This window comes from Chelonoidis abingdonii, chromosome 2, assembly GCF_003597395.2.
Source record: "Chelonoidis abingdonii isolate Lonesome George chromosome 2, CheloAbing_2.0, whole genome shotgun sequence".
Taxonomy (NCBI): domain Eukaryota; kingdom Metazoa; phylum Chordata; order Testudines; family Testudinidae; genus Chelonoidis; species Chelonoidis abingdonii.
In genome coordinates this window covers 9027577-9052161 of record NC_133770.1, presented here as the reverse complement: position 1 = coordinate 9052161, position 24585 = coordinate 9027577, and the positions used below count along the sequence as shown (strand labels likewise).

Sequence of the window (24585 nt, the reverse complement as noted above, 5' to 3'; positions counted from 1 at the left end):
CACTTCACAATGGCAAAAGGAAGAGTCTTAGGCCATCAAACTGACACCCTGCCGGGGCAGGATTGTTTTGTTGCTGCAGAAGTGAAGTCAGATCTGAAAGTGGAGTTTGGATTAGAGTTAAGGGATAAGGGGGATATTAACAGCCATTTAAAGAATGGGCCTGATTCTCCTGCTCACAGACCATTTCTGAATGCCCTCGAATCCAATGCTTATGCACCCATTTCCTCCTCCTGTCTTCCCCCAGCCCAACCACCTCACCTACCAGTCCATCCACAATCAATTCTCGCACTCCACTTGGCCAAGCCAGCCAACCCCACCCAGATCAGAATACTGCCCCTATTTAGAAATCGTTCCAGCCCCCAGGCTGAGTACTAGTCTCTTCCCTTGTTCTGAATCCCCTCAGCTCACTGGATTTTTCTCAAGATCAAACTTCCCTTCCCTCTCTGTTGAAGATGGAAGCAACTGCAGTGCAGAAGACCTCAGTGCCCACAGGAACTAATCTGAAATCAGCACCTCAGAGGCATTGTTTTGCCTGCTACGCATCTGCTGTGTCTACTATCTTAAGGCAATGTACTGCAGTATTTCTTGATATGGTTTTGCTCCAGCCCACAGCCAGGTTCACTGCAGTCCCCCAGAAACGCAGCTATGCTATAACGTTCAGTTGACAGGTTGACTTCACCCAGAACTCCTTAACAACCAACCTTCAGAAGCAGACACTGTTGGGATGCTGAAATTTTATTAACCACCTTGTTCAACTAAGAGGCTTATTTTGAGATCCCACATTAAGTTACTGCTTAGAAGTATGACAAGGGGTAGATTAAAATCCAGTGAGCAACCCCCAATGGATTTCAGCAAATTTAAGGCCCAACACCTCTCTAAGAGGATTCCTTACTGCTCAGGTAGAAATGTGGCCCATAGTACAGGTCAGGCAGTGATGCAACTCAGCATGCCACAAATCACTGAATCTTTAAATCAAGAGTAGATGTTTTTCTAGTAGATCTGCTCTAGGAATTATTTTGGGGGGTTTTATGGCCTCCGTTATACAGGAGGCAAGATAAGGTGATTCCAAGGCTGGAAGAGATCATTGTGATCTATGAATTATACTAGTGCAAGTTTCAGGAAACATTTTATTGACAAATTTCTTTATGATTCTGAGGTGATCAAACAAACAGCAAGACAAAAACATGAAATAGTTAAGAGACTTTATTCTAATAGCTTTAATTACAGTGCTCGTTTGTCAAAATGAAAACTGAAACAAGTATACAAAACAGTTTGATTACTAATTGTGTATTGAAAGCATACAGGTTTCCGCAACACTAAACAAACCAGTTCTCATAGTTCCTCAAGTTTAATGTTTTCAACAGCTCCAGCTTCTTCAGTGTTTATCAAAATACAAAAGAAAAAAGTAAAGAGATCTTTTTCTGATGGCAAATCTGAACCTTGCAGTATGAGGGATGCCCAGGGTTTTCACACATATACAGATATGGGATTGTTCCAAAATGGGATTGAATACTTCTAGAATGGAATGACTCTCCAGACTCTCATGCTTTTTTCTAGACACTATACCTAGATGTTTGGTGAGTTTTTCATAGTATTTCTTATTTTCGTACAGTACTTTCTGACTATAGAGCTTAGGACTGATGTAGGCTGTGCCTTCTGTGGAAAGGTTTTGCCTTCTGGAGTGGTTTACACACAAGAAAAGTACAAAACACTTCACATAGAATGTTAACAGGTTAAAAATGTGAACCTCCCAGAAATTATTGAAGTCTGATAGAAGATCACAATATCAACCTTATCTGAAGCAAAATACAGTGGTTTAAGTTGTATGAATAAATTTGCAAACTGCTTTAAACCAGTTCAAACAAACCTTTGAACACACATGCTATGAACTACAGAAAGATCCAGAGATCTCGCAGTTACATGGATCTGTATTTTAATCAGATGAAGCTTGCTTTCATTTCTGCTTTGCCATATCAAAAGAATTAAAAAATCACTGGTATTCAAACTGGAATCACAGAAATTATGTCCAACATACTACTTATGTGTTCAAGTGTTTTACTTTTCTGTAGCTACTTAAAAAATAGAGTTCAGGTTAAAAACCAACCACCAAAATGGATCTCACCACAGATCTCACAATCCAACAGGGACAATTTTCAGCTCTATTGCACATTGACTACTGGCAACCCATATGTTAATCCACTTAAATCCCTTCCCAGTACTAAACAGCGAGTTGATTCTTTACAATAAAAAAGCTGAGTAATATTGCATAGGAGTGCCAGAAACTGCCTCATTGGAAACAAAAACTATTTACATTAAATAAGAAACCTAACTGTTTTCAGGCTTGTACTTGCCACATTTACAGCATGGTGCAATACATACTGTGACAAAAGTAATGAAAACAGCTTCCGGCACTCAATACCACAAAGTAGCACAGTTTGCCACATTAGAGTAAAGCGAAGGGCGAAGAGGAGGAAATAAAAGGGAGGGGTGGAAAAAGAGGGAAGAGGAAGTTTTATGGTTTCATTTCTGGTTTCGGAGCTGATTGGACAACCAGTCCAGTCCTTCATAGAGCCCATCTCCACTAGTGGCACAGGTTGCCTGGATATACCAGTTCCTGTGACGAAGAGAATGGAGTCCAAGTTTGTCTGTAATTTCTGCTGCATTCATTGCATTAGGGAGGTCCTGAATGAGGGAAAACAAGGAAGTCATTTTCCACTTAGAAATCCTTTACACATTCCAGTTGAAGTGTTCACATATGAGAAGGTACGAAACCAAGAATAACTACCTCCTTAAATGAACACCAGAAGTATTTGCATAACACCTCAGTATGTAACTATCCTGACTAAATGTGAGTTTTCAGAAAAAAAGGATTTATTTCATCCTATGAATGAAACTGCCCCTGAAGAAAAAGGAAGCTGATAATGGAGAACTGAAATGCAGAATTCATTCTATTAAATGGAAAAGCAAGGATATCTAAAGATTTACCTTTTTAGTTAAATTAGCAGTTAAATTTTAATTTAGCAATTTTCAAGAATTTAAATTACACCTTTGAAAATCTCCGCTCTCAGGTTAAGATTCTGCTTTCTCTCAGCTATCAATTTAAAGTAATGGCTTTCTGTTTAATCTTTTAACTTTGGTAATGTGCTTTCTAAAAAAGGGAATCTTACAGTCAGGGATCAAATTAAAAGAAGTGGTGGAACGCTATTCAAGAGGTCTACAATTCTATAATTGCTGGATGCTTCTGCCAAGAGATCAGCAGCGAAGTGGTTAATGTCATTTAAACTAAGATTCAGAATTAAGATGCACTGAGAAGTAGTTCGCACTTTAGGATTATTGTTTCAGGTTACCTGGGAGTCCTCACAATGTCAGCTCCCATTTATTCAGAAGGTTCTCTTCAAAGTTGAGGAAGTGAGATTTTTCTGAAAAAACTTGAAGTGCCGTTCTGAAGAGCAGGTACACAAAATAGCACTCTTAACAGCTCTGCTCCCTGCCTACCTTCAGTTTTAACAATGACGACTTGTTGCTTTTAATAGCTGTAGCCAATAAAGCTGAGTCAGCTGAATTCTATTCTTATACACAGAAAAGTTAATTAGTTGCATGTGTTCAAATCTGCAATACAGTTACACGAGTTTTAAGGAGGACCTAATCTGGACCAAGCCAAGCACTACTGGTGGTGATGCATGAGACAGAAAACCCAGCTAGACTGAGTTTATGGGGAGTTTGCAGAGCTTGCCATTAAAAAAAAAAATTTTTTTTGTAAAGGGATACCACAAAGGCAGTCAACTGACAATTTTTGTACCTATTACAAGAGACACCTAAATTTACCATAACTTGGGGGTCCCCAATGCAGTGCCCAAGGGTGCCATGACACCTGCCAGGCACCTATGTGCGCCCGCATACTGGCCGGTGGATAAGCATCTGCTGAAATGCCACCAAAAAGCAGCAGCATCAAGAGGTGTTGCTGCCAAAATGCTGCTGAAAAGCAGCGTCACTGCCGAAATGCCGCTGATTTTCGGCAGGATTTCAGCAGCGAGGCCTCTTGACATTGCCGCTTCTTGGTGGCATTTCGGCAGATGCTTGGTCGCCGGCCACAGTCCTCGTCATCTGGCGCCTGCCACCCTGAAAAGGTTGGGGACCACTGTCATAACTGATGCATTAGATAAACTATCTCCAGTTTATTGTATGCTTTGGCAGTGTTTATTTATAGTTAGTTTCCTGACTGCCTGGGGAAACCCAGACAGATGCAATAGCAGATAATACTTTTAAACTAACTTAAATTCAAGTTGGCAGCATTCTTTAGTAGCAAGCTGAGAATCTGATATGGAAATTAGTGAGACAAAAATAAAGACCTATGATTTCACTTCAGTGGAGTCAGTTTTCAGAGAAAAAACACTTAAAATTTTGCTGTAGCCAATGGAGCTACAGATCAGTCAATATGGCATTCTACTGAGTACCCTTTCAGCCTGTCACTAAGGAATGTTAAAGACTGCCATTTTGCAGTGTACTCAACATTTTTAAGCAATTGACCCTGTATATTGTAATCTTGATACAGAGACCATTTTTGTGTCTCTTCTTTCTTTTTATATAAAGCTTTTCTTTTTAAAACCTGTTGGATTTTCTTTTCTAAGTGAGGCTCTAGGGGACAGAAATCCCTGTGCCAGGATTACGGTCTCTCTCAGGGAAAGACTGGGAGGGGGAAAAAGAAGGAGGGGGGAAGGTAGATTGCCCTCTCTGTTTTGTAATTCAAGGAGTTTAAGTACAGTAATCTTCCAGGATAACCCACGGAGGGGAAGCCTGGGGAGGAGTAAGAGAAGACGAAGGAGGAGGGGTTATCCCTTTGTGGTAAGAACTTAGGACATCTGAGTCTTGGGGTCCCCAGGGAAGGTTTTGGGAGACCAGAGTGAGCCAAACACGCTGGAATTTTGGCTGGTGGCAGCGCTATCAGATCCAAGCTGGTACTTAAGCTTGGAGGTTTCATGCAGCCCCACTTTTGGACTCTAAGGTTCAGAATTAGGAATTATGCTCATGACACTGCATATTGCAGTGTACTAAACATTTTTGCACAACTATTTCATGACTTCAGATTTTTTTTTTTTTTTAATAGAAGCCTTTAAGATCACTTGCTAACGCATACCTGTTTGTTAGCAAACACTAATAAGACAGCATCTCTCAGCTCATCTTCAGCCAACATTCTCATAAGCTCTTCTCTGGCCTCATTCACTCGTTCTCTGTCATTACTGTCAACCACAAAAATCAAACCTATAAAACAAAAACAATCATTACCAAAAAAAATTAGCTTCACACAAGAAATTCTCCTTTAAAAAAAATCCCCGCTTTTTCTGGTGGGCACAGGGTAGGGGTAGGCGAACAATCAAGGCTAAAGCTGTAGTATTTTGAAGTTTTAACAGAAGATAAGCAAACAGCTTATCAATACGTACCACTCCATGTATCATCTCTAGCTACTACAATATCTTTTGTTTGAGATAATGACAAATCCAAACAAATGCTGACTATGCATAGATTTCCTCCCAATTTTGGGCCAAGAACAAATTTCAAATTATATACTAAAACTACAAAAATATTTTCAAATAGTGTAAGTTCTCTTAAAAAAGAATTGGTATAGGGCAGGAGAGTTGCTACAAGACTTATTTGACGTGTTTTAACATCAATTCCTCTAGTTATCTGATGTCCCTGACTCATGGTTCTATGTTAGCTCTGTAGTAAATGACAAGTACTTAAAAAGGAGCCTATTTTCCTATATTCTCTCCATTAGTTTGAAAGCAGATTTTCAACTCTTGCAGAGGAAACAATTTGGAACTCTGGTTTTGACAGGTAAGCAGCAGAGCTGATTTTCAAGTGTTTTAAAGGAGCAACAACTGTTGTCATTTTTGCATCTACATTAATCTAATTTGGGAATTGAAACAAACACACTGAAGATTTGATTGGTACCCACTTACCAAACCCTTGAATGGACAGTTTGATGCTTTGGCTTATGTTTTCATGTAGCAAGCAATTCAGGAAAAAAGTTTAACATATGCTCAAATTTCTTTAACACAGACAGTCATTTAACTGAGGACCCACCTTGTGTATTCTGGAAATAATGGCGCCAGAGAGGTCTGATCTTATCCTGACCACCTACATCCCACACTGTGAAGCTAATGTTCTTGTATTCTACTGTTTCTACATTGAAACCTGAAATAGAAATGGTGACAAAAAACATTGATCAAGCAGGAAAATACACACTATGGTCTCCAATTCATGCTCAGAAGTTAATCATAAAAGACAAGTATTTGAAGTTGAATTTAGATGCTGTAATTTCACACTTTTCCTCTCAAGACTTCAATATGGTTAAGACCCATTTCTCTTACCTTCTGAAGTCCCTTAAAAATATACAGTAATGAGTGTCTATGACTGGCTCCTCAACTAAAACTTCTGCAGCTGGAACTGTAAGAGGAACTAAAAGGACTTTTAAATATATTCCTTAGTACCTTATCTTCAGATTTTATTGATTTGATTCTAACCTCTGACCATTCCATCTCCCCAGAAGAGCCACTCTGTTTTTCCACCCCTAACCCCTGAAATACTTCATGTTCATGGTACCCTTAGCAAAGAAAAGTTAGACAGACTTCCCCACCTATCAAGAGCTGCTCCACACCTTGGCCAGAAGGAATGAAGTTAAAAGCAGTCATATGCTAAGTTCTCTATGAGCAGCGCAGCCACACAGCTGCACAGCAGGCTATCAAGGGCCATGCAGGTGTGCAACCAAAGGTGCCTCTCCCCTGGCTCACTGCAGTGAGACAGGGCCAGGAGTCCTTCCCCCCGCATCACCACAGCCCCGGAGCAGCCTGCACCCCCAACCCTCATCCCCAACCAGAGCCCCCACTCCCCACCCCTCTACCCCAGCCCCCTCATCCCCTCGTCCCTGCCCCCCTGCATCCCAACCCTCTGCCTCCCCCATACTCTGAACCCCTCAGCCCTTCCACCGCCACACATCACCTCATATTGGTGCACGTAACAAAATTTATTGTGCACAGTGATATAAAAAATTAGAAGGAACATTGGTCATATGTTCTCTTCTCCTCTTAGGCTTAAAGAGGTACTGCTTCCATCCCAACCCATCAGAGGCAAACTGTCACTAGAGCCAAGTCAGGATGCAGCATTGCAACTGAGCCATGAAACCAGCAAAGCATGTGACTAACTAAAGACATGGATGTGAACAATGTGTCACAGGGACCAGAACCTCAAAAAGTTTAAAAAAAGCAAGCAAAGTGTAAATATCTTACCTATAGTAGGGATAGTAGTTACTATTTCACCAAGTTTAAGTTTGTACAAAATAGTGGTCTTTCCTGCAGCATCCAGACCAACCATAAGAATACGCATTTCTTTTTTGCCAAAAAGGCCTTTGAAGAGGTTAGCAAAAATATTTCCCATGCTTGAAATAAGGTGTTCCCTCACTGGCCAATGAAATCTAGAGAGAAGAAATTCAAGACAATTAAAAGAAGAACATAATGGTTATACTGGGTCAGACCAATGATCCATTTGGCTCTTCTAACAGTGGCAGGTGCCAGATGCTTCAGAGGGAATGAACAGAACAGGGCAGTAATCGGGTTGGGTTAGGGTTGCATCCCTAACAATCTTCGCTAGTAGCCACTGATGGACCAATCCTCCATAAACTTATTCAATTCTTTTCAGAACCCAGTTACTTCATAGTTAACGTATGGAACTCATTGCCTGGGGATGTTGTGAAGGCCAAAAATGTGTGTGAAGAAGTACTGCCTTAAGTTTTTTTTTTTTAATCTGCTGCATATTTGTTTCATTGGGTGATCCTTGATTCGTGTGTTCTGTGAAAAGGTAACTAACACTTCCTAATTCACTTTCTCTCCTCCATTTGCGATTGTATAAACCTCTTTCACAGTGGTTCTCAAACTTTTATACTGGTGACCTCTTTCACATAGCAAGCCTCTGAGTGCAACCCTCCTCTTATAAATTAAACACATTTTTATATATTTAACACCATTATAAATGCTGAAGGAAAAGCAGGATTTGGGGTGGAGGCTGACAATTTGCGACCCCCCCATGGAATAACCTCGTGACCCCCAGTTTGAGAACCTCTGCTCTATCATAACCCCCCCAGTTCTCTTTTCTAAGATAAACAGTCCATCTTTTTAACCTCTCCTCACATACAAGCAAATCATGTGTGTTGCCCTTCTCCGTACTTTTTCCATTCTAACACCCTCAAAGAATTCTAACAGATTGGTGAGAGAATTTTCCTTTACACAAGCCACACTGACTCTTCTCCAGCATACTGAGTCCATTTTTGTGTCTGACAATTTTGTTCTTTACTCTGTTTTCAACCAGTTTGACTGGTACTGAAGTTATGCTTACCACTTTGTAATTGCCAGGATTGTCTCTGGAGCCTCTTAAAAATTTGCATTATGTTAGCTATCATCCAGTCATCTGGTACAGAGGCTGATTTACACAACAGGTTAAATACCACAATTAGTAGTTCTGCAGTTTCATATTTGAGTTTCTTCAGAACTCTTGGGTGAATCCCATCTGGTCTTATGTACAAGTTACTGCATGTATAACTACTGACAACATTCTTCATAGTAACATGGGCTAAGAAAAGCTATAGACTAGCAGCTGAACACATTCTAAGAAAGCTGTAAGGAGCTTACGGTATATTTCAGGATTTTAAAATGCACTAGATACAGATTAGTGGGTTTTTTAAATTGTTTTGCCTCAATATGGAAAATTCAAGCACTTTGACAAACGGGGGAAAAGGTAGTCCTAATTATAAGATAGCTACCATAAGTACTCCTGAATCTTTTGTTAGTGTGCTTACACAATGTCTTTCAATTACTGACATATTCAGCATCACCATCCTTTTCCAATGCTGAAAAGTCATTGGAAAGCTAATCATTAATTTTTAGTGAAAGAAAACACTGAAGTGTACCTATGATATATCAACATGAACACCACACTTACTACTTCATCTTGCCCCAACACTTTGTGTGGGTTACTCATAGCACATATATTACCTCAAAATGATAAATATACCATTCACTCTAAGCTGGCTAGAAGATAAGACCTGAGCCTTTTTTTTTTTAAAAACACACTTTAACATTACCCTGTTCATTAAACAAAAAAGAGGGAATAGAGAAATCGCATGACACAGCCCACTATGTTTCCCTGGTCTTTAACAGTTTCTTCCCTCCTCACTGGTGGATTGATTTATAAGAGGAAGACAATTTGCAGCGTGATCATATTGGCTGAGCCTTTGTTAAACACCAAACCCGCATCTTTGAGACATTCTTCTCAAAAGTGGATCAACTGGTTTTATTGAAACTTTCTATGAGATATCATTGACTGTTGGTTGAGATTGGGTATGCAAAAGTATCAGTCAAAAGGACACCACCACCACCACCTCCTCAATCACTCTAGTCTAATCCTTTCTATATATGAGTGAGCACTGAGGTTGGGATGAAAGTGGAAGACCAAAAAATAGCTCAGAATTTGATTCTTTAGGATTTGAGGAAACTAGTTAAAATACAAGACTAATTTTTAACAGATACCTGCTTTTTTACTTTTAAGTCTTGACCCACAGAGTTACATTTTCAGCAAAACCTTTGCAGTTCACCTTTGTATCTGACACACAGCTACATTTCTGTTAAAGGTACATTATGTTGCCATCAGCAAATTTAGTATTACATTCTAAGGATATGCCGTGTTGTAGCTGTGCAGGTCCCAGGATATTGGCAAAACAAGGAGGCTGAAGTAATATCTTTTATTGGAGCAACTCTGTCTCTCACCAACAGAAGCTGGTTCAATAAAAGATATTACCATGTCATTCGAAGGATAGGGATTATTGCTGTTTATGGCAATAAAAAATTCTTTTTAACAAATATCACTTTATGTTAGCGTTCAACTGAAAGCTACATCCAAGACAAATTTGACCAGAGAGAAGGGGTAAGAACTTAAAGGCATTTAAAAACAAAAGCTTAATGTTTTTACGTTCCTTAACCAGTAGATGGTGACACTGCATTACATTGAATTGGTGGGACAATTCACTTTGTTACTGTTTTGCCTAGAAACTGAGGTCTCAAATGTACACTGATATATGCAGAGATGACCATCACTAATGGAAAAGTTAAGAAACGTAAATTAAATTTTAGAACAAAAAAGCAGGAATATATAGTCAGAAACTGCATGATTTTTAGAGGATTTCTGTTTACTACAATAAGCCAAATTCTTTATATAATATGATGTGTACTTTGTTAACACATTACCAATGAATCAGTCATCTGAAAGTTTAGTGCACATGTGCAGTAGGCAAGCGAGACTTATGATTGCCCCTTGAATTTAAGAAATTTTTAAGACAGTCCATGTCCCAGAACACATCTTCCTTTTGATGACTAAAACATGCCAGTTACTACACTTCCCCACCCCCAAAATACTTAGCAATGAGTAATGCAGAGAGATTAGAATCTACCTTGAGTTGTTCAGCAGTGTTAATAGTATAGTTTCCCTGCAAAACTCACTGAAGGTTCTCAGCAATTATGTTCTTAAAAATAAAGTTCTAATCTATATATTTAACCAAACTTTTAAAAATAATTGTGGAATTACTGAATATTACTGAAGCCAATATATAAATATTTGAATTTAGACTAAATATGACTCAGTGTAGTGGCCAAGAAAGATCTGTACATGCCAGTGCCTTCTGTCAAAGGGATCCTTATTACTCTCAGCATGATCAAGAAGTTACCGCTCTCTTTCACATTAGGATTGGCACAGTGTAATGTTTCTGTTGCACCAATGTCCATGTTTTGCTTATTCTATGAATAGGAGACTTCAGTCTCGAGGGCTGTCATTCTGGAATCTTTCACCAACATTTAATTCACTTAAGTTTAAAAAGATGTGGCATGGAAACTGTCTTTAGTGTTGGTTTTACTTCCAGTTAAAGTTTGTTTTACTGTCATTGTTAAAAGGGATGCTCTCTCTTAAGAAAACGTAATGCTGCTTTCATATTCCTATAGAGCCAACACACTGGGCTATCAGAGAGAACGGTAGCTCAACTTACGAATGCTGTATCAAACAGAAAGATTGTGACATGACTCATGTGCAAAGGAATGCATTTCCTTCTTTCTAGACCCCCTATTTCCTCAAAAGACTGTCACGAGTCTTCCAGACAAGAACAGGAGATGCCTCCTTTCGCAGCAGACACTGCCAATGCTTATTTGCCGAGAGGGGAGTAAATGACAGGAAGTGCTCCACTGGGCATGAGTATGCTGCCTCCACAGCAGCTCCCTATACCAGATTGGAAAAAAAAAAAAGGAGATTTGGACTTTGTTTCCTTATATAGAGATTTATAACCACACCCCCGTTGGAGGTCTGAGTACTACCACTATTAGGCTACTTTACAAGCCCTGTAAAAAAGTTAAGAGTAAATTTTTAAAAAACATTTTACACATTTAAAGGCATGTAACTCAATTCAGGTTATGACTATCTTGACAGCAGCCATTTAAAATCTGATACTAAGTTAACATGTAGTTGAGATTCCCAACATCTTCTCATGCCTCAAAAGAGGCATAAAATCTGTGCTTGTCTTACAATAACAAGTTTCTATGTTTACACTTGCATTCCATTGCTACTTCCCCTCCACAGACTAGAGAGGCCCAGGAGGATTTTCCTTGAATCCTTTCCATGGCAGATAAGTTTGTGCTCCCCATTTAAGCCTAAATTAAAACTATCATCTTCCTCATTAGTTTTATGACATCCACCTTTCTATTCAGCTTCAGATTTTTACACTTTCCATTATGTCTCCATTTTAATGGATCTTTTCTAGTGAATATAAGCGTAGCTCTTCTCAGATACAATGTATCCTTTACTACACTTGTTATCTAGTTCTGTATCTAGTCCAATATTCTCTATAGCAGCACCCAAACAGTACCCAATACTTGAGACGATACAGCTGTAGTACAGTTTCCATCCTTGTAAGAGTCAGAACTTGAAATATTTATTAGGTACCCATCTGACAGAAGCAAGACTTACCAGTAGCAATGCTCTAGTGCAGTGGTCCCCAACGTGGTGCCTGTGGGCACCATGGCACCCGCCAGGGCATTTGTGTGCGCTCGCCTAGTGCTCAGCAGGGGAAAGAAGCCACGGCCCTGCGCCTGCTGGGGACAGAGAACTAATGCTGTAGGCACAGCGTTTTCTGCTCCCGGCAGGTGCGGGGCCTGCCTAGTGCCCAGGAGGCGAGGAAAGCTGCGGCCCCATGCCTGCCAGGGACAGAGAATTCCGGGGCTGCAGGCACCGGTGTTCTCGGTCCCTGGCAAGCGCGGGACCTGCCTAGTGTCCAGCAGAGGAGAGAATCTGGGGCCCTGCGCCTGCTGGGGACAGAGTACTCCGGGGATGCAGGAACCAGTGTTCTCTTTCCTCACAGCTTTTCTTCGGCTTCTCTCGATTCATATATTATGTAATATTAAATATGATTTTTTTGTATTATTTAATGTACAAATACAAAATAAGTTTTGAAAAATTGTTGGTGCCCGCCACATTATTCTGAAAACAATGTGCTACTGGCCACAAAAAGGTTGGGGACCACCGCTCTAGTGAGAAACCCAGCCACAAACCTGAATTAATTATGCAATTCCTGGTGCTATTCATGGACCCTGCTTGGGGACTCTTCTGTATTTGCCTCTGGCTAGGTGTCAGATAAACTAACCCCCTACCATGGCTACTGGATGGAGGGAAGCTTCTATTATTTTACCCCTCTTCCAGTCTCCAATTCCTTTTCTGTCTCCTTCCAGCGACTCATCTTCCATTTCTATCAATCAGTATAACTTGCATTCTGTCACCACCCCATAATCTCGCTCTTTTTTTAAGACTAGTTTGTGCTATTTTTACACATTCTCTTACATTAAGAACAGTATTCAGTCATGCCTTCTGTATCTTCACGTCTGTATAGTGCAAAGTATAACAGGGACTTACTAATCACGACTGGGGCATCTCGCACTATTGTAATATAAACAGTGTCTTCTAGTTCTTTCCCCTGGCACATCTACTTATGAAGACCAGCCTAATTAACAACACTGACAATTTCTGAATAGTTATTCTCCACGCCATATGGAGAGACCCTTACTTTTCATGGGCCTTTTTTATGTTTATACTGCAAATAAACAGCTCTGCAGCCTGAGCTTCATGAGCCAGAGTCAGCTGACATGGGCCCACCACACATTTACAGTGTAGACATACTAGTGTTGTCTCATTCGCTTGCCTGTTCCAGATGTCTGGACATGTGCCATTATGTGTATTACCTGAGAAAAGGCAAAACTATACTAGAGTGAGAGTCTTAACTACCCAATATATGGTCTATTCTTAAGTAAAGAATCTTCCTCTACTCCGGTTTGTTTTTCTTCTAACTCAAGTTAGTAGAGACCCCAAATATTACCACTGTTGGCTGTATGACAGTCCAGATGAAGCTAATTTGGTTGTCTCAGTCTAGTTCCCAGTGCACAGGTAGTTCAGCTGGGGCTTGTCTACATGAGAAAAGCTACCTTAACATGGTTTATCCTTGCCTTTATATGCAGCCAAACCATATTCAGCACCACCCACTGTCAGCAATAGGCAGTTTTGTATTATAGGCAAGTCCCACCTGGCAACCCCAGAAGAGATACTAGAGAATGAACAGATTCTGTTCTTATCACCTGTAAGGGAGGGCCCTCCAGGTCATGGCTGAACAGATTGAGCTGCTGCTAAATGTGCCAACGGCGTTTTGTAGACACGATTTCAGCCTCCGTGGATGTCAATCTAGTACCATTCACCAGCTCTGAATATTCCAAAACACCCCTTGCTGCTCTTACTCCTGTTTGCTGCTCCTCATTAGGCTGAGCCCTGGACTACACTACAAACGTATGTCAGGAGAACTATATCCCTCAGGTGAAAATCCACACCTGAGCGAAACAGTTATACTGACCAAACCCCTGGGGTAGACAAAACTCTCAATGGGAGGGCTTCTCCCACCAACTTAGCTATTGCCACTCAGGGATGTGGAGTGCCTACGTCAAAAGGAGAAGCTTTTCTGTCAGCATAGGTAGAGCCTTCACTAAGCGCTACAGTGACAGCTGCATCGCTGCGTGGCTGTAAGCGTAGACAAGCCCCGAGCACTACAGAGCACACCCTTACTCTGACATTGCATTCTATAGCACCTCCCATAAGGTTTGCACAGTGGCAGAAACCTGTTATTCCGGTTCAGTTAAGACCTTGTGTGTCACTGGTAAGCAATAAGAGGAACAAAGACTCACTTCTGGATAAGACTCTGCAAATTTATACCAGGAAGTAGAAGATCTCAAAATACAGGTAAATTTCTAGCAAGTGATGTATCTTAAACTCACAGCAAAGTTAAAATTAGAGTGAATGGTCTTATAGTAATGCCTTTTACTATGCAGGATTCATTTTAGAAGTTTGCTCAATTGGCAAGGCACCACAGACAAGTGGCTTTAAGCACTACACAATCTAAACTAAAAGAGATGTGACTAAAATTTACATGTTTAGTAGTGTTCTATACTTCTGCATCCATACCAGTTTTAACGACATTTTATTTTACTTGCATGACTTCAGACATTCAGTATGTTCCTCCTTTTCCTGCTCACATGCTGTCCAACAGTTGTTGAATAAAGCCAGTCTACTAATTTTAATTCAAACTATACTGTAAATCAGCTAAGAAAGGTGCATACTTGTACTGATGTTTTAACTGGGATTTTAAGATCTCTGAAAACTGGAACGCAATCTTTTAGTCCAGAGGTGGCCAGCCTGAGAAGGAGCCAGAATTTACTAATGTACATTTCCAAATAGCCACAGTAATATGTCAGTACCTCCCCATCCCCGAGGCTTCCACTCATCGGCAGCGCTGATCAGCGCCTCCCCCTCCCTCCCAATCACCTTTTTCATGGCATGCAGGATGCTCTGCGGGGGGGAGAGAGGGGGAAGGCACAGTAGGCTCAGGGGAGGTGGCAGGATGGAGTGGAGTGGGGGACAGGGCCTATCGCAGAGCCAAGGGTTGAGCAGTGAGCACCCCGTGGCACATTGGAAAGATGGTGCCTGTAGCACAAGCCCTGGAGTCGGTGCCTATACAAGGAGCTGCATATTAACTTCTGACAAGTCAAATGTGGCTCCAGAGCCACAGGATGGCCACTCCTGTTTTAGTCTTTCATGGCACAGTTCCATTTGGCCATGTACAACTGATTCAACTTCTTTATCGACTGAAAAAAGCAACTGTGATGTAAGCCATCATTTCCTGTAATTGTACACTGTTTTAACTAAAAGATATTGTAGAATGCTTTAAGGCAACAGAATGGGAAAAAACCTGTACATCCAACATTCTTCTGTCATTTTCACATTTAAGGAGTAGAATGTTGATGCAATACAAATATATTTACATCTGTGCTCCTCCATAACAGCACTCACATCAAGCTTCAGCAGCAATTAAACTGGTGTTACACATGTTCACTGTTTCAAACCATTGCAAGAAAAGCTACTGGGCAGGAGCATAAGCATCTTGCTCACAAACTCTTCTACTACTGATGACATCCAACACTGAAAAGATGGAAAGGCACTGCTACCAAATAAGACTGACCGCAGAAAAGCTTAATTCCTTACTTCAGAGTACAAGCATGTCATGGGAGGAATGGTAAATACATTGGAGGGTAGGGAGAGGATACAGAGGGGCCTAGACAAATTAGAGGATTGGGCCAAAAGAAACCTGATGAGGTTCAACAATGACAAGTGCAGAATCCTGCACTTAAGATGGAAGAATCCCATACACTGTTACAGACTAGGGACCGAATGGGTAGGAAGCAGTTCTGCAGAAAAAGGACATAGAGGTTACAGTTGACTCATATCCAGCTTCTTGTCCAGAGTGTGCCCTTGTTGCCAAGAAGGCTAATGGCATTTTGGGTTGCATAAGTAGGGGCACTGCCAGCAGATCGACGGACATGATCATTCCCCTCTATTCAACATTGGTGAGACCTCATCTGGAGTATTGTGTCCAGTTTTGGGCTCCACATTACAAGAAGGATGTGGAAAAATTGGAAAGAGTCCAGCGGAGGGCAACAAAAATGATTAGGGGGCTGGAGCACATGACTTATGAGGAGAGGCTGAGGGAACTGGGATTGTTTAGTCTGCAGAAGAGAAGAATGAGGGGGGATTTGATAGCTGCTTTCAACTACCTGAAAGGGGGTTCCAAAGAGGATGGATCTAGACTGTTCTCAGTGGTACCAGATGACAGAACAAGGAGTAATGGTCTCAAGTTGCAGTGGGGGAGGTTTAGGTTGGATATTAGGAAAAACTTTTTCACTAGGAGGGTGGTGAAGCACTGGAATGGGTTACCTAGGGAGGCGGTGGAATCTCCTTCTTTAGAGGTTTTTAAGGTCAGGGTTGACAAAGACCTGGCTGGGATGATTTAGTTGGGAATTGGTCCTGATTTGAGCAGGCGGTTGGACTACATGACCTCCTGAGGTCCCTTCCAACCCTGATATTCCATGTCTGTTAAAAAGTGAAAGCAGCTGTAAAGAAAGCATTCTGAAGACTTGCAAAGCCCTTAGCCAGCACTAGCAGTTTCAGCTGTTTTTCCTTCAGCTTTTTCTTTCAATAGCTACAACTGGTAAAGAGTATCATTAATGTACATACACATTCTTGTGCACCACAACATGCTATTTACAATATAACTAGTCAAAATGCCTTCTTTGTATTAAAAAACTGACCATTTTGAAGCCACAGCACTACTGGTCTGAAATGTAATATTAAACTTGTAATTTCAGATATGTATTTAAAATATTTTTCACAGCAGTCCTTTTCTCCATCCCCAACTGCCTATATTAGCTTTCTTGTCAATATAACCAAAATGTAATTATAGAAACTGCTTCTTGGGTCCAAATGTTTTGCCAGCTACTTAAATGCTTAATGGGCATGAATGACATGTTTATGAACCAATTCCCCACCCCCCCATAAAAAAAGCATATCAAAGGCACTCTTCCTCATTGAAGAGGAAGTAAAAATTGTATTTCCATGGACTTCTACAAAGTGCTAACAAATGAACAGAGTGAGGAAAAACAAAATCAGAGAAAAATAGTTTCACTCAACTTCTTTAGTTTTCCTTGCTGTGGCTTGTAAGAATAGTAGACAAAATATTTAGAACAAAGAGCAATTTTGAAGTTGGCACTATGCCTTTGACTTGTAAAGTACTGTTTAGATGTTGGGTCATTTCTAACTTTCATAGGGATAAACTATCTTAGAAGTTTTAGTGGCAATGTAATCCAGCAGCATAGTATTTCACACCTGAAATGGATATAGCCAGTTAAACAAATCTGCATGCTTTCTTTTGTACTTGAAGAATCTGTTTCCTTGCAACTTAAAATGTTCTATTGCAGCAAATTTTAAAAATAGCTCTTGATCAGAATACTGTCAAGGATGTAACTAAACTGACTCCACAGATGACTATTCAACAACAGTTATACCCAACTATTAGAAGTTTACTGGCCTTTCACCTATGAAGCAAAGGATGAAAGACGGCTAAATAGGAAGTAGTTGTAGCCAACTCAAAGAATTCTTTGAAGCTGGAATTATAGTTTTTGATTTCTAATTTTTTCTACTGAAAAAAAGATTGCTACTTTCGAGATACTATTTACAAGACTAAAATTAAGCATAAAATTAAGATCAGTGTCTCTCAAACTGGGGTTGCTGCTTGTGTAGGGAAAGCCCCTGGCAGGCCAGGCCGGTGTCTTTACCTGCCCTGGCTGACTGCAGCTCCCACTGGCTGTGGTTCGCCGCTGCAGGCTAATGGGGACTGCTGGATGCGGCGGCCAGTAAGTCCCTCGCCTCGTGATGCTTCCAGCAGCCCCCATTGGCCTGGAGCAGCGAACTGCTGCCAGTGTGAGCCGTGATCGACCGGACCTGCGGACTGGGCAGGTAAACAAACTGGACCAGCCTGCCAGGGGCTTTCCCTACACAAGCAGCAACCCCAATTTGAGAGAAACTGTTTTAGATGTAGAAATGTTAATTTTCAGAATTTTTAGTCTAAGTATGTATCATCATCAGGAATCTAACTTTCTATGAAATCTTAGAATTAAAGATGAGTCATGTACAAAGTATTTAAAGATGAGCTGCAAAGCAAGAGAGGGTATCATTTAATACTCTCATGATGTATTAAGACTACCTCTCCACTCCTCCTCTGCCCTTCCACCAACAAGCTGTTACAATATATTAAGCTCCCTTACCGCTTTCTTGGAAATATTTGGCAAGATCTGTTGTGCATCTTAAATGGTTGATTGCACATAATGCCATAATCAGAGCTGCCATAATCAGAGCTGCCACTTTCCCTATCTCCAACTGAAGGGGATGAAAATGGATGCTGAGTTTGGAAGAGGAAGACAAAACAGGCAAAATGTTACAGTATCTTGTTTATTTACTGACCAACATAAGGAAAGCAGAGACCTGACATTCCTGATGTTTCTAATGTAAAATAAATCATTCCTTTTGGAAAGCCAATTGAAAGCTGTCTATAAAGATATGGTGCAGTAAAGGGAATTCTGTCTTTACTTTAAGAATTCTCTTCTGTGCTCATTTCACGTTATTCTTCTTCATGGTACCACAAGAGCCACCAAAATGTATTCTCTTCGTGCTAAGAGTAACTGAAGATTGATCTAAATGTGGCTTCCATATTCTCCAACACTTGACAAACAGAGCACTATGAATGAAACTAGATGAAGAGTCATCCAGAGCAGATGATGCCAGTCCCCAGATGGGCCGGATGAAAACACGCATATAGTAAGTTATTTTCAACAAGAAGTCGCATCTAAGCCTTTTCAAAGGAATGCTGCGGGCCACAACTGTTCTCAAATGCTTCTCCAAATGAAGTGAACTTCTCTGCCAAACTGCCATACAAGAGCAGCTAAATATCAGGACCAAATAAATGCAACTGCTGCAGGGGCTGAAGGCGGCTTAGCACCTCTTCAAATCAAGATTATGTTCTTCATTGACAGTAGATCTTACTTGCAACTTTGGCCACAGCTTCTCAATTGCTTTAGCAGGAGAATGAAACATGACTCCTAAAGAACATAGTTCACCTAAATCCCATTCCATCTCTTCTGTCTGTTTGTTACATACACCTATGTCTACTGAAATTGTAAGTTCTTCTGGGAAGAGACCACCTTCACACTGTGTGTGCGTACAGTGCTAAGCATAATGGGGCTTGTAGGTGCTACTGTAACAAATAAATAGGAGGAACATGCGCATCAACAGTTAGATATTGCCCTAGTGCACTAAAGATTTAGTCATTCCCGCAGTAACGCGAACAGAAGTAGATTGCACAATGTTCTAGAACGCATGGAAACAAAAAATGGACCATTTAACATTTTACTCAAAAGCACATCAGTCTGCGGTTCTTGTTTTCAAGTTCAATTTGATGCACGAGAAGCAGCGATGCACTTCTAAGTTTCAAAAATAAAACCCTGAACCACATTAAAATATAATGAACAGCTGGTATATCACAAGACACCCAATATTGTTTATCTAAAAAAACAGGTGAACAATTTAACATATTCCATAGTAATTCATTGAGTTCTCTCAACTTTTGGCAGTCCACATTTTTTAAGTTGAGAGAGACTCATTTGAATCATAACGTCTGTATCTTCCTTTACAAAAAGGTAAAGGAATTCACTTTACTGGAAGGATTTTGACTACAATCACAAGATCTCTGGGCAGAAGCAAAAGGCTTTATTATTTTTTCCTTCTGGCTGTCCCCAATTGCCTGAAAGATGATGTCAGAGTTAAGTGTAGTCTGCTACCCAGTCAAGTCACATCTAAAGTAATTTGATTACAGCTACATCTGCTATTAAAAATGGTGAAACCTAAGAACACCATGCTCAGCCTAACTAGCAGAAAGTGTTGATGATTTCCACTTAAACAGAATGTGGCTCAGACTTACAATAGCAAAATACTTATATACTTTAAAACTACTACACCTCTACCTTGACATAATGCTGTCCTCGAGAGCCAAAAAATCTTACCGTGTTATAGGTGAAACAGTGTTATATTGAACTTGCTTTGATCTACTGGATCGTGCAGCCCCGCCTCCCTCGCTCTGGAGTGCTGCTTTACTGCGTTGTATCCGAATTCGTGTTATTTCAGCGTAGAGATGTATGTGTCTGACATACTACCCCACCCACTATATGAGTTCAACACTACGACTAAATTCACCCTAGATACTGTGAATAAAGTCAAGTTAAAGAATAAATGAAACAAGATTGGTGGATGACACATGACCAAATCCAAGAGCCAATGCTCAACTGATTGTTTGGATCATAATCAGCATATGAAGAGGAATATTAGAACTGAGACATCAGCAAAAGTAATACCATATATTCACACGTTTCCACGTATTAGAAACAAGAAATAAAATTAGATACCTGCAAGCAGCAAGAAAAAATGCTGAATAATACAGAAAAACAGCTGTTGTAGCAGGAAACTGATTCAAAACTTTTGCCCATCAGTAAAAGGAGAGCATGATAGCTGGGGATAGTGATAGCTGTAATACCAGCTCTACAGCTTCCATGCTAACAAGGCCTTAACAGACTGGGAGGGAAAAAAGACACCTGCTTTTTTTTATGGAATCTCAATTTTACACAACTATGGCTAAATGAGAGCACTTACAGCAGCGCAGTGGCACCAGTGGAGCTGCGTCATTGTAAGCTCTCTAATGTCACTGCTCTAAGCAGATCGGAGTCTCCCGTCCACTTAATTAAGCCACCCCCAATGAGTGGCAATGACTGTTATCCGGAGCTCTCCTGCTGCCATAGTGCTGACCACACTGGTGCTTAACTAGGCACAAGTTGTGTCGCTCAGGGGGGTGGCCAATTCACGCCCCTGAGCAACACAACTTGTGTTGACTTAAGCTGTAGCGTAGCCATAGGCTATGTTGACCAAATGTACCCATTGTAAAGAATCCAGAATACTGAAATACTCATGAGAATGATCTACACATGATAAAATATTTCGTAACAGATGATGAAACTAAAGTGTACTTCTACTCTGTAATGAAAATATTGTCATCTCAGTGATTTTCTACTGAGCAGGTTTGATAGGAAAAAAGCCATTTCACTTAACTCGCATCCTTCTGAACTCAACCAATCTTGTTGTCAAGATGGGTTTCTTTCCTTCTTCCACGAATGTATGTAATAAGGGTTCTGCGGGGTAATGATGCCCTTAGTTGTACCCATGCAACCCTAGTTCCCACAGACAGTTTTACATGGGGTAACACACACTGAACAATTCTAATGAGTCACAAAAAGGAAGAGATACAGTCTGTTCCTAACTCTGCTAGCTCCAAAGCCTAAGACAACTCTCCATTTTGTCAATACACTCAGCAAGGATGACTCAGACTACACAAAAGCTCTATTGAGTAAGAATGTACCACTTTTATAGTCCCTTTTCAGTAAGAATGCAAAAAAAATAGTACTTTCATATAACTTTATACAAAGGGATTTGCTGATACAGACTGATGTGTGTTACTCCTCTCAACTATATCCGATTCAAGGTTCTTGAATTAAGAACCCATGGCAAATAAGTGGACACCATGATCAGTCAAGCCATCTATTTATGGGCACAACCTACCCTGCACCTGATGTTTAAAATGAGTTTTTTAACTAGTGTCCATTGCTATAGCACCCAAAGCTGCTGAGTTTGTAGAAGAGACATTTGTTTAAACCATCTCTTGGTTCTGCTGCTCTGCCAGAGCAGAAGAGTCAGTAAGCATGGCAAATGAAACTCTTAAATTGGCTGGCTCGACTGTCTTCAAGTCAGGTAAATTTTCTCACCTTTTCATCCAGGGCTACCATTACAATAATGGGTTGGGGGAAGTAGTCAGCTCCCAAGCTTTGCAACAATTATGGGTGTCCAGTAGAGGAAATAATGGCATCAAACTAACCCCCTAAATACATTTTCAGAAAATCCCTTTCCTTCCATACCTACAAGCTTAACACTGTGTATTATGGTACCATTTTGAGCAGAAAGCTACAAAGAACTAAAGAATATTTGGAGAAAAATTTCTTCCTTTAAGGGAGTTAGAAATGACAGGGAATACCCAAATTTGGATAAAAAACTGCCAGATTATTAGAGTGGCAAAAATAGTAATAGAATTGTTCTGCTACATGACCTTGGACAAATCACTCAACTTTAAGCTCTCAATTTCTCATCGGGACAACAGGGATAATAATGCTCTTCAAAGAGGTATTGTGAGGCTCAGTGGTTGCACAGCAAAGTTCGAAGTATTATCTGAATAGTTAACATTTCAGCTATAGATGAAGCTGATGGAGTCAAAATAAAACTTATGCATACACTCAGCCAACCTGTGGAATTTGCTTTGGTAAGCCAAGTGCCAGTCAAATACTTTGACTGGATGATTTTGTGACAAAACAGTTTTAATGATAGTAAAATGGAGTAAAACCAATCATGCCTCATGATCAATGAATTCTTCCATGTAGAGCACTATACTCCTGGCAAGCTGAATTGTGGAAGGAGGTTACCTTCCCGCAGTATCATATATGGGACACAGATAAAGGCAAATAGGATTTTATAGGACAGGGGCTAATCTGCTATAAGCAAGCCCCGCATGCTGAGTAGGGTGGAAGGTTGACCTCCGGGGTCACCCACCCAAGCAACTGAGACTGGGAAGAAATTCTGTTCCAGGGTAAAGACAGCAACTCTACCCCTCACCATTTTATCCTATCCCACAGCCCGACCCAGGCACTACAAGAATTAAGCAATTATACCCTCAAACCTTTAATGAAGGCACGTACTCAGCACGCATCCCTGATCACACTCCCAAGACTGGACAGACTTAAATACCTACAGCGAGCCAAGAGTCTGAGGAAGAGGAGAATCCATATGCCCTGGGCCAGCTCTGAGTTATTCGGAGAGGGAGATCTCACCTGACAGCCACCCTCACCCAACTCCCCCACTGCGGGTGGGGTGGGGGGGAGGATGTCGGACCTGTAGACCTGCCTGACAGGGCCAAGATTGGGGAGTCAGGTCCATAGAGCTGGCCAGGCCAAGGCGGGGGGTTCTGGGCCGAGGGGGACACAGGTCGGGTGCCTAGGCCGGGCCCAGGCTGGGGGGGAGAGGGGGCCCACGCCGGGCCCAGGCTGGGGGAAAGACAGAGGGCCTAGGCCGGCCCGGGAGGGGGGGGGGGGACTAGGAACCACCCGGGCAGCGACCGTTTGAATCGCTCGCAGCTCCCGAGCGTCCCAGCTTCCCAGGGCGGGGCGGCCTGCTTGGCAACACGGGCCCTCGACAGGGACGCGCCAGGCCGCCCCCGCTGTCCGGGACACCCAGCAGGCCGGGCCCCGCCGCTCCCCACCCAGCGGCTCACCCACCCGGGCCCGGTTCCTGCGCGAACGGCTCAGGCCGCCGCGGGGAAGGGAGGGTGTCCGCGGCGGCTGGGCCGGCGGAGCGAGGGGAATGTGCCCGCTTACCCGCGCGGCTGCCCCCGGCTCTGGGTCGGCTCCCTTGCGCTTCTCTCGCGCTCCCCGCCCAGGCTCACAAGTGGCGGCTGCGGGCAGCACGTCAGTGCCAGGGCTGCGCGGAGCACGACGGGTAACCAGGAGGGGAGCGGTGGGCGGGGCGAACAGACGGGGGAGGCAGAGAGGGAGGAGGCTGGAGCGACGAGGTGGCGCGCTAGGGGGCGGGTCGCGGTATCCCCGTCGCGCGCGCCGAGGGGGCGGAGCGAGAGCTCAGGGAGGCGCGCGCCGAGGGGCGGGCCTGGGAGTAGATGGGGCTTTTGCCCGCTGCTGCTTTGACCTTTGCCCGCCGGGCGGGGGCGGCTTGGGCGGCCCTGGGGCAGAGCGGGCCGGTGCGTCCCGGTGGCACGTGTACGCCTCGCATCTGGGGGGTGACACGAGTACCTTGCACTGCTTGTGGTGACGCGCACATGGCTTGTGGTGATAGTACCAGGGCCGGCCCCAGGCCCCAGCGTGCCAAGCGCGTGCTTGGGCGGCACGCCGCGGGGGCGCTCTTGCCGATTGCGGGAGGGCGGCAGGTGGCTCTGCTGGACCTCCCGCAGGCGTCCCTGCGGAGGGTCCGCTGCTCCCGAGGCTCCGGTGGAGCATCCGCAGGGACGCCTGTGGGAGGTCCACCGGAGCTGCGGGACCGGCGAGCGGCAGAGCTCCCTCCGCGGCGTGTCGCCGTGGTTGGGGCAGTGAAATGGCTAGAGCCAGCCCTGGACAGTACACCCCTTGTGGTGACACGCACATGGCTTGTGGTGACACACCCCTTGTGGTGATAGCACGCCCCTTGTGGTGACACGCACATGGCTTGTGGTGACACACCCCTTGTGGTGATAGCACACCTCTTGTGGTGACACGCACATGGCTTGTGGTGATAGCATACCCCTTGTGACACGCACATGGCTTGTGGTGACATACTTGCCTTATGATAGCACACCCCTTGTGGTAATGCACACATGGCTTGTGGTGACTTGCACATCCCTGGTGACACAAGCCATATGGTGACTCGGGCATGCTGCATGCCTCGTGA

At 42.6% G+C, this 24585-nt stretch overlaps 1 protein-coding gene across 1 annotated transcript; it reads right to left on the bottom strand.

The window, feature by feature from the left end:
* Positions 1–1185: 1185 nt before the first annotated feature.
* ARF1 (ARF GTPase 1) lies at positions 1186–23623 on the bottom strand. The gene is made up of 5 exons (XM_032803348.2): positions 23526–23623; positions 7284–7468; positions 6082–6192; positions 5135–5259; positions 1186–2682 (listed from the first exon to the last, which is right to left on the bottom strand). Exons 2-5 carry the CDS (start codon positions 7429–7431, stop codon positions 2521–2523), a joined length of 546 nt encoding a protein of 181 aa, XP_032659239.1. The 5' UTR covers positions 7432–7468; positions 23526–23623; the 3' UTR covers positions 1186–2520.
* Between the last annotated feature and the right edge of the window lie 962 nt (positions 23624–24585).

Bases quoted from the DNA above. Each gene is read 5' to 3' on its own strand.
- ARF1 (XM_032803348.2), bottom strand. From the start codon at position 7,431: ATGGGAAATATTTTTGCTAACCTCTTCAAAGGCCTTTTTGGCAAAAAA. The intron at 5,260-6,081 runs GTGGGTCCTCAG...TTTGTTTTATAG, and splicing joins TTATTTCCAGAATACACAAG to GTTTGATTTTTGTGGTTGAC. The intron at 2,683-5,134 runs GTATGCGTTAGC...TCCCTCATTCAG, and splicing joins TAGTGTTTGCTAACAAACAG to GACCTCCCTAATGCAATGAA.